Here is a 10,752-nt window from a genome sequence, read left to right as displayed (position 1 = left end):
TGTTGGGCTAGAGTTTTTCCGTGGCCATTAGTCTACCTTTGGGGACGGCCTAGGGCTCGTGACGCTTGGATGAGTTTTTTCGTGGCCATTAGTCCACATTTGGGGACGGCCTAGGGCTCGTGACCCTTGGATTTTTCTTTGGCGAAGTGTTGGCCTTCGTGAGATTGTTATTAGATGGAGAGAATCCGAAGTCTTTCCATTAGTCGTAAAAGAAAGAGTACAAAGAGGTTCGAGGAATTCCCCTTCTCATTGAAAAAACTTCCTTAAGTTTTGGACATTCCAGGTACGCTTCAAGGACTTGCTTCCCATGTCTTCTAGTCGATATGCCCCCCGGACTTAAGGATTCTATCACCCGGTACGGTCCTTCCCAATTCGGAGTTAGTTTATTCGCGTCTCGAGGATGACTCAAGTCGAACCGTCACAATACCAAATCTCATGGCATGAAACTCTTAGCGTGGACTCATCGGTTATAGTACATAGTAATGCAGCCTTTCGAATTTAGGATAGGTCTTGGAGCTCATCCACCCCTAGTGCGCTGTTTTCCTACTTTCCGGGACGGTGTCCAACTTCGCTCTCGGAAGCGATCCCGAGTGGGAGACCTCCTATTATCTGACTTGGACTCAACTCTACCCGAACTCATGCCTTCTTGGTCAACGAAATCTTGGAGGTAACCCCGGTTGGTAAGCTCCTAAATCTCTTCTTTTAACTGGATGCAGTCCTGTGTAACATGACCATGGTCGCGATGAAAACGACAATATTTCCTTTTACTTCGAGTGTTGGGTGGAGACCTCAACGGTGGAGGACGCCGCAGATAATCCTTATCCTCTAATGCTAGTAAAATCTCTGCTCGACTGGCATTGAGGGGAGTGTAACTCACCGGGCTTCCCCGTGCACCCCTAAAACCCGGGCAATCTGGAGCTCAGGAGGGGCGGTAATCCGTCTTCTGTTCCACCATCGGCTTTTCTTCTCCTTCTCTCTTTCCTTCTTATCAGGCTGTTCAGCCTTCTTCACCTTCATCACCTCTTCCGCATTGATGTACTTATTAGCCCGTGTAAGGGTTTCTGTGAAAGTACAAGGTGGAGTCTTAGCCAAGGACTGAGCGAATGGTCCAGCCCTCAAGCCATTCTAGAGAGCCAACATGGCGATCCGTTGATCAAACTCGTCAATGCTCAACGCCTCCTTATTGAACTTAGCCACGAAATCCCTTGGGGATTCACCCTGATTTTGCTTGATGTTCACCAGAGCCATGAAAGACTTCCGATGGCACTTCAAGGGAGCGTAATGGGCTAGGAAACAAGTCTTCAGCTCTTCCCAGCTATTGATGGAACGATGGGGAAGGCAGGAGTACCACGTTCGGGCATGACCTCCCAAAGTAGCCGAAAATGCCCGGCACCACATTGCATCAGACCCCGATTGCACCAGCATGTGAGAGGAGAAAAGCTTGACGTGGTCATAGGGATCTGTCCTTCCGTCATAGAGCTTGATGGAGGGGATACGAAACCTTTCCGGTGGAACCTCTGTCATGATGCCCTTACTCAAGGGTTGGTTAGAGCCGAGGTGGAGCAGCTCTTCCTTTCCCTTCTTGAGTTCCTGGACTTGCTTCTCTAGGAAACGCAATCGTCTCTCCTGCGAAGTCCCTCTTTCTCGTGAGGGGGTAGAAGTGGATCCTGCCGCCTCAGAGGAGTGGATTTCCTGACCCATTTGGCGGGATTGACGAGGCTCCCGAGCAGGAGGAGGTGACTGATGCTTCGCCCGCTGAGAGGGCACATGCGAACGATGTTGTTCAGTCTGGTGTAAATAACTAGTCAACAACTCAGTTAGCTGTTGGACTTGGTTTTCCAACCTGGTGAGTCGGTCCTCCGGCATTGGATTGGCTGGAGGTGGTGGATTTTCTCCTTATTGCGGGGCTTCTAGATTGGCTCCGACCTGGCTACGAGTCACGTCTTTTCGGGGAGCCATGTAGTTAGTTATGACAAGGAGCGAAAGTCGTTTGACACTCGTGGAAAGACCGAGGTCCGAGGTGAGGAGTTGAAGTCCGAAGCGCGAGGTAGGGAATGAAGAGGCTAGCGAGTATGGACGTCGGCCCCACGGTGGGCGCCAAATGATGATGGTATTTGGGACCGACCACCACGTGCCACCTCTGCAACTGGACCTCGGGAATGGTACCTTGGACTTGGGGATGTCGGACCTCGGGTGTAGAACCTGCAAGACAATGGAGGGCCGAGGCTTGGATCCCCCGAGGTAGACTCCGACGCTTAAATCAGTAGAGTAAATGCAAGTAGTAGTAAATGAGAGAGCTGTAGAGCTTAAATATACCTGGCGAGAGTCCTTGTCTTTTATAGGCGAACCCGTTTTGGGGTACCCGAGATGAACGGGCACGACTCCCGAGAATCCCGATCAAGTTGGAACGGGTCTTGCGGTTCGGCCCGAATTTCCCGGGCTCCGCTCCGGAGTGTTGACTTGCCATGTGTCGGTCTCTCCGATGATCCACATGACAGGTGAAACTATTAGCGCGTATGAGTATTCTAGTAAGTTTAGGTAATGCCACATCAAATTCTAGTAGCAGCACAATTATATTGACCTCACCAGCAGATCGTCATCTGCCCAAAATGCCCCAAAACCTGGAAATATTTCAATAGGAAATAGAGGAAATTAAAACCATAGCAGATCCCTTATACACAACCTAACCCAGCAATACAACAACAAAGCATATCCGAAAGACAGCAACCCCCGTGATATTCCCAGCCTCATATCTATCCCAATTAGAGCTACTGCCAGTGCTTTAATGGCTCTGTGGTCAAAATAAGTCATCTGAACGATGGCCAAGCAATAGAAGCAGCTATGTGGCGCGTCAATCATGAACTTTTCCCGATAAATAGAACATGAGAAAGACGGTATCACAGCAAAGTTCAGCTACGCCAGTAGGAGAAGAATCTGACCCCGTGATGCACAACAAACAAGACCGTGAATGAAATAGAACAAGAATCACCAATTTCGCAGTGGATCCGCGCTTAACAATAGCTGAAGAGAAGAATCGAACTTCTTGTCTGACCATTATCCCCTAGTAAAACTAGTGTCACTAGTTCATGCACTCCTTGTCCCACAATCTCAGAATCTCTCTTTCTAGAATCAAACGTGAGAGAGAGCTAACCGATATCTAAATAGAGCATTGTTGGAAAAATCCGTTGTTGTGGCGGAACGGTCCTTTGTTGGTAGTAGTGGGTCTACCAAGAACAAAGCAAGAAACTCTTCAAGTTCTAGAAGAATGAGATCTCAATAATTAAACTCAAAAGGGCAGCCAAGAGCCCCCTCATTAAGGGTTGACATGCATGAGACTTGATTACTTTTCACACTGGAGTTACAGGTTCAAGCCATGCTAACTCTCATATATTTATGTACCCTGCACTGCAGTTTCGAGTAAAAGTACAATATCACGAAAGCCAACTTATTTAGTTTCGTCGTTGAGTTAATGGAGCTATTAACTGGCTGCCATCGATATAAAAGAAGAAACATTCCAGTCTCGCGAGCATATCCATCATGGCACAACTAGCAGGGCACTGCACTGCAAGGGAACCAGACCAACGCCCCGATATGGTCTATCTTGTGAATGTCCTGGCTCCTCTTGTTGAAAAATGGAAATCACTCGTGTATGACGCAGAGGCGTACTGTGGCATAGATTACAATCTTCCCCTTAACCAAACGGTGAAGGGCTAGTATATAATGGGCTGAACGAAAGGAATCGGGTTATCTGGACCTGAAGGACAGCAATAACAGTGTTCCATCAAAAGCCTGCTGATTTTGCTGAGTCTTTTACTTATGGTGGATGAAAGGAGGCACGTTAATGCTTCACTTTCTGTGACATGTTTATCTGTGGTAGAGCATGATTTTCATTTAAAATCTGTTAAACGTACATCTTTGCTTGTCCTTATGTTATCTAGCCTGCTTGAGATGGAATGTTGAAGACTATACAATGCTTACAGGATTTAAATTTAGACCATATACAGAGAAACAACGATTATTAGCTAAGCTCATTTTTATGCTCTGTTTTTCAGCTGTGGGAATTTGTAGCAGATAGCGGCCGGTGAGCTTCTGGGGTTAATGGTCGGCTATCACTGAGCTGGTGGTATTGTAAGTTTAGCACCTTCATTCAATCATTAATAAACTTCTATTCGCTTTCATTTAAAGCCACCCAAAAGGAAAAACCTTAGTTCTTCCAAGTTCTTGTGAAGTTGTGATCAAAATCTATTTCCAGTCACGCGGTTAATGTAACTTAAAGCTTATTGACATGTCTATGTTGAACTAGAAAGCATTCAGCGCGAAGCAAGTTAAGGACTCTTCCACGCCCGTCATAAACATCAAGTCTTTTGACTCAGGTCAGCCCATGGGACGTGGCAGATCATGCCATGCTAGAACACTTGCTAAATTTTAAGGCGTCAGAATTAATGACGTACCCTGTGATGTTATAGCTTGTTGGTGACATGGTGTGGTTCTCATGCTCTAGAAATATTTAGAGTTCAAATCATTATCAGAACCCCTTTCTTGATTGTGGTGTCAAATTTTTTGTCTCTTAGCATTTTGTTCTGACTTGAACATATTGTATATGCTTTTCTTTCTTTATGATTTTGTTGTTAATTTGCACTATATTCAGGAATCCTTGTCCAAACTAATTGGGTCTGGGTACCTTCAGTTACTGTCATCTGAAATCTTGTTATCTTGTTTCTACAATTCCAGAGTTTCAGCAGTTCATGCGGATCGCTTGGAATTTAGTTTACTGTTAAGAATAAAATCCAATAAAGTCTGAACAGTTTTTTTTTTTTTTTTCTTTTCAAATTTGGTAACTAAGCTGGCATTTGAATTGGGTTAATTTGGTAATCAACCCTTCCATTGATTATATTCTCTCGTATAGGTTTATCATATGCCCAACTCTCTTTGTAAATGACGGTCATATAATTTATTCGAAGTAACACAAAATTTATGGAGGGCATCTAGGAGTCCATTTTGAGGAATGGATTCGGTGAAATCGTCTGTGCGAAGTAGAAAATTAAATTATGCCAAAAGCACTTGCAAAACCAATTTTCTAATTCAAAATAAGCACCAAATCACATTATTTTAGGATCAAAGCTTCAAGTCCATTTCCAAGCCTCCTAATTAAGAGCGATTGCGTCTCCATCCTTCCTTGTCTTTCCAGCTCATGTAAATGCCTTTTTATTCCATTCCCATGTGCATTGTGTTGTTTGGCTCCTTGGATTTCCTTTCCTTTGCATTATTTGCTACTATATATGGCTTTTGGTATTCACAATTGTTTTGTTTTTATTTTTACTTCTTTAAGATCATTCATTCTCCTTCCAAGTGTTAATACGGGTCGGGTTACATTCTCTTCTGTCAGCTTGTGCGTTGGTTAATTATGGTTATGGATTGCATAATCCCTTGATTTTCTATCAATTTCCAGGGAGATTTAATTACCTCCCGGCTGGGGGCTTCAAGTCGTGTGGAGCACGCGCCAGAGAGAGCGGAGGCAAGGATTTTCTTCACGTTGGGCAAAAAGGTTTAACTAAGAAAAAAAAAAAAAAAAGGCTCAGAAGGCTTGGCCTTTCAGAGTTGCGTACTTCAAGGATGATGGCGCTGCTGCTCTATGCAGGGGATGAGATGAGACTGAAACTCAAAACGTCGGTGCCCCGAAGGGCGACCCCTTATGAGGTGCAGACATGTGACACATACTAGGTAATATTCTCCTGGCCCCACTCACATGCCACTGTCCCATTCAACTCCCTTCTCTTTCGGCAACCATAATTTTAGGGGATTAAATAAATTATTGTAACTGTTGTTAGATGGATCACTGTAATTTGAAGACGGTTAAATGAATTAATGGATTTTTAGATCACAACGCAATTCTCATAATGCAATCCCTCACAACGCAATATTATTTAATGGTGTAAAAAATATCATAATAGCTAAGGTGGTCTTATGTGAAAATACAATCATTTATTTCGAGAAAATAAAAACATTACATAAAGAAATTACAAATAATGTAATACTTATTAGATTAAATAATATGTATTTTAGACAAAAATATTAAACAAATCAAAAATAAAACTTTTTTCATGTAAGGAGAGTCGAGCTTGGTGACAAATTAAATTGCTGTTTTGAAATTCTGAGCACCTCATTGTTGACTGCTTGGAGTGAGCAAGAAAAGAAATGAAATGAAATGAATATACAGCGTGGAAGGACAACTACTGTAGACACAACAAACAAACATTAGGTTTGGGGTGACTTTGATTTTGGTGCCTATATATGTGTGCGTGCGCGAGGGGGTGGTGTGGGTTTGTTTTAAAATTGCATCTAATGGTAGGTAGGGTAGAGGGCATTTATGAAAGAAGAAGATCCTAAAAAGAGATGGGCCTAAGAGCAGTGAGTGGGTGGTTGATCACCTACGGAAAGCCATTCGTCTTTCCGATGATCCCAATATCCTTTCTTATCATTTCATCGCGCGCTAGCTCTAAAGATAAAAGCTTTTTCGTCCCTCTTTCAGTCTTCTTCACTGTTGCTGCTTTTCCTGCCTTTCTCCAACATTCATTTGTGTACGCATCATCATCTTACATCTTCCTTTCTTTGAATATTCGCTTTTTTTTTTTTTGTTTGGAGTTTCACTCAATTGTAAGAATTCTCAATTATCAAGGAATTAATGAACTTCCACCAAACAAGTTCTTCACAATTATTATCCACGTCCAATAAATTTACTTTTCTATCTACTCTTCCTTCCATGCGTATATAATTTTGGTTATTTTAACATATGTGTCTCTGTGTGTGCAAGTTTGACGACTGTCCTGATGGCGTGTGGAGTTGTCTACAAAATAAAAATAAACAATAGGTTATTTTTTATACAGAAAAGATGTGGATTTGAGTTGTTGGGTTAAATGTATCAGAGAAGGCCACCGCAGAAACTGGTCGGATGGAGAAGCTTCTTCATCGTGATAAGTGGGCCCACTTTGTGGCCTCAGAAACGTATCAACTGGGCTTTCCCCTTCAATCACCACGGGACGGTCGCTTAAGCACTTAAGCACTTTCCCTTTTGGTACTTTTTCTGAATTGATAAGTTAATTAAGGGTTGTTAACAATTAATCTCATCTCATGTTACTATCACACTAAAATTAAAATTTAAAAAAAAAAAAAGGAACTATTTTTAACAAGCACTTCTGAGTGAGAGCCAGGCATACGTAGAAAGGGTTTTTGCATGTGAATTAATGGTTTTTATTCTTAATCTAATTAATCACGTGTTAAAATTGAAGGTCGCTGTAGCTAGGAACAGTTTTTTAGTAGGCTGTGAGTCATATTATCAATTGATTGAACCCTGTCTGTCCCTTGTGATGGCAGCAATTTAATTATAGCCGATGGTGGCATTAATTTAGTGGTGCCAATTACACTCAATTCATTTTCTATTCTACATCTATGGAGTATACAATAAAATATATACATTTAATATTGTTAATACGTTCCATGTATTAATATAAACTTTCTTCCTATACGTACCTAGTAGAAGCATCTTGTACATGATCAGACAGTAAATAGAGAGCGGATAGGCCATTTAGCAAGGCATAGCAATCTGAATCTATAAAACAAAATAACAAAACAAACGCAGCCTTACATTTCTTTAATTTGCCTATATAGGCACGTGACAAGTAACAAAAAACTCCACCCTGGCCTCTTCTCTTTTCCCCCAAGAGCGAATTCTCTCCAAACCAACCCTCTCCCTTTTCCCTAAGCCGCCTTCCCATGTCGGAGAAGTGCAGCCACCACCGGGGTAAGTGGCGGAAGCGGCTCCGGCCGATTTGCGCCGGCCTTCTCATCTTCAACTTCATTCTCCTCGTCGTGATCCTCATCATTTGGGCCATCCTCCAGCCCAAGAAGCCTCGGTTCGTCCTCCAGGACGCCACCGTCTACGCCTTCAACGTCTCCGGCGGCACCTTCCTCACCTCCAATTTCCAGGTCACCATAGCCTCCCGGAACCCCAACGACAAGATCGGCATCTACTACGACCGGCTCGACGTCTACGCCACCTACCATAGCCAGCAGATCACGCTCTACACTCGAATTCCCTCCGTCTACCAAGGCCACAAGGACGTCAACGTTTGGTCTCCGTTCGTCTCCGGCAACAACGTCCCGGTGGCGCCGTACAACGGGATGGCGCTCGGACAGGACCAGGCGGATGGCCAAGTGATGATCACGATCAAGATGGATGGACGGGTGAGATTCAAAGTGAACACGTTTGTCTCCGGCCGGTACCACCTCTACGTCAAGTGTCCGGCGATAATCACCTTCGGCAGCCGGAGCACCGGCGTGGTCATGGGCAACGCCGTAAAGTACCAGCTCTACTCCAGGTGCAGCGTCACCGTTTGATGGATAGACCCAGTTAACGCCGTTAAATTGTTGTTTCTATCTGACCAGTCGTATAATTGACGCCGTTTAAGATTATTATTATTATTATTATTGTTGTTGTTGTTATAATTTTTTTTTTTTTTTTTTGTTATCTGGAATTGTACATTTAAATAAAGAATAAAAAGATAGAAACAAGATAGCAAGAAGGCTACAAATGTGATGATAGGTTCAAGTTGTACGAGGGAGAAATTATTGTGGCTGATAAATTATAAAATTGGGCAATAATTGTTTGTTGGGAGGAATGGAAAAGTCAAGAAGTCGTGAATGGAATTGGTGGGTGTTGGTGTCATGGTGTGTCACTTTCTTTCGTCCAAATTTTCTATCTTTTAACTTACTTTGTTTACTTACTCTTTCTATCTTTCCCATTCATTCATGGATTGTAAAATATATAGGCTCAATACCCACCTTAATTAGTTACAACTTTTAGTGATTCATATCATATATATATATATATATATATATCCCTGCAGTGCAGGATAAAAATAAATTATTTTCATTAAAATATATGTTAGTTAATTAGTGCAATCTTGGTATGAACAACACCATCATTCGCACTATCTTTGTACGTGGATTTGCAATAGTAGTCTTAATTTGTACGTACGTGTAAGGAAGGTGAGAGGGAGATTAGCAGCCATAGAATTAATTATTTAATTCTACTATATATACAAAATGACTTGGTGATAGTAGAAAAGGGACCATGCATATGCATCCAGAGACTTTTTGCTGTTAGGGAATATATAGGCCGCCGAATCAATTAAGGCAAGGGTAATTAATTAGTGTGATAATTCCTTTTTTTAGCATAACTATAATATATATATATAAAGACTTAATTCTATCGTTATAGAATATTTAATTTCAATCATCATAATTAATATTATATTATTACTAAGAAATTAAATCCATCGATCCCCCTTAATTTTATCAATATAAATTATAAATAATAGACGACCCCACGTCCGTCTCATATATATATATATATATATGGCTGATGATGGCACAGACAAAAGTATTGGTAGTCTGAATTATTTGAGTGAGATTGCGTGTGATCTCGGGAGGGGAGAGCTCGTACATACCTCTCTCTCTCTCCCTCCCTCTCATGCTCTTGGTAATGGCGGTCGTTTTCCAACCCCCAGCTATATTTTTCACCTACTCATAATAAAATGGCCTCATGGAAAGGGCAGGGAGGGACTTCAGCCTTGTCCCCCGTCAAAGCTTAATTATCTCCCCTTTATTTAATCTAATCTCCTCATTAATTATAATTACTAAATACTGAGACTCCATAGCTAATTAATAATTGCAACGTTTACAAATATTCTTTTTTTATGAATTTAATTTATAGTTTAAGTGGAAGAAATTAATTCTATCACGAATAGCATGCATGTTGGATTAATTAGAGACTAATATTAGAGTGATATGTTCTTAATATATAGTGACATTATTATCTCGCGTTTGTTTATAATTTATAAATTTTGGAATATATAAAATAATTTTACTCACTCCTTAGAATTATTTAATTTGTTCAACATTTAGATGAGCAGAATTGTTGCTGATTTCACTTTTATTGAGTGCTATTTTAGGTTTTCTTTTAATTAATCAATACAAATTAATATCACATTTATAAATATATTTTTAAATTAAACAAGACAAAGTATGACCTCAGGTAAATCAAATATCATATAATATTAATTTAATTAAGTTACTAATCTTATTTCATCCTTAACTTAATTCTACCACAACATAATTTGTGCACCGAATGCCTTATAACTTCCTGAGTTGGTTTTATAGAAAATTTAACAGATGGTGTTAGATTTAATTACAAAGTATTTTTGTATGAACAAATTATCATCATCATCATCATCATTATTATTATTAGTTTTATGTAGGAGAGAGGAAATCATTTAGGCTTTTTGCTTGGGTGGATAAGAAAATAAAAATATTTTTTAGATAAAATTGATTCAACCAATTTAAGGTTATGAAATTTATTTTCATATAGATCATGTAGCTAATTATTTTACTTTATTAATTATGGTGTAATTTATTTCTTATTCATTGTATTGTTAAATTTAAAATGTTAAGACTATAAAAGTCAATAAATGTTTATAATTAGAAAATAATACTTTATTGTTAAAATTAAAAATCATTGAAATGATCAAATCAATTTTACTCCAATCAACACTGACTTTAAAAACAACAATGTTGATCACTTGTTATGGGCCTGGTGACGAAATCTACCAGGACGGGGTATCCAATCTATTGTTAACTCCGAGGCCCAATAGTAATCTTTCTATCCAATCTATTGTACCAAGAATGGGCCAGGCC

The 10,752-nt window shown here is 40.5% G+C and overlaps 1 protein-coding gene across 1 annotated transcript; it reads left to right on the top strand.

The window, feature by feature from the left end:
- The first annotated feature begins 7,673 nt into the window (after positions 1 to 7,673).
- Positions 7,674 to 8,732, top strand: LOC127791241 (NDR1/HIN1-like protein 1). Its single transcript, XM_052321102.1, has one exon. The coding sequence runs from the start codon at positions 7,771 to 7,773 to the stop codon at positions 8,392 to 8,394; it is 624 nt and encodes a 207-aa protein (XP_052177062.1). The 5' UTR covers positions 7,674 to 7,770; the 3' UTR covers positions 8,395 to 8,732.
- Positions 8,733 to 10,752: the final 2,020 nt, after the last annotated feature.

Source organism: Diospyros lotus, chromosome 14 (assembly GCF_014633365.1).
Source record: "Diospyros lotus cultivar Yz01 chromosome 14, ASM1463336v1, whole genome shotgun sequence".
In the NCBI taxonomy this organism is placed as follows: Eukaryota; Viridiplantae; Streptophyta; class Magnoliopsida; order Ericales; family Ebenaceae; genus Diospyros; species Diospyros lotus.
This window is presented reverse-complemented; position numbering and strand designations above follow the sequence as displayed.

What these genes read in the sequence shown, in the direction of transcription:
- LOC127791241 (XM_052321102.1), top strand. Translation starts at nt 7,771, where the DNA reads ATGTCGGAGAAGTGCAGCCACCACCGGGGTAAGTGGCGGAAGCGGCTC.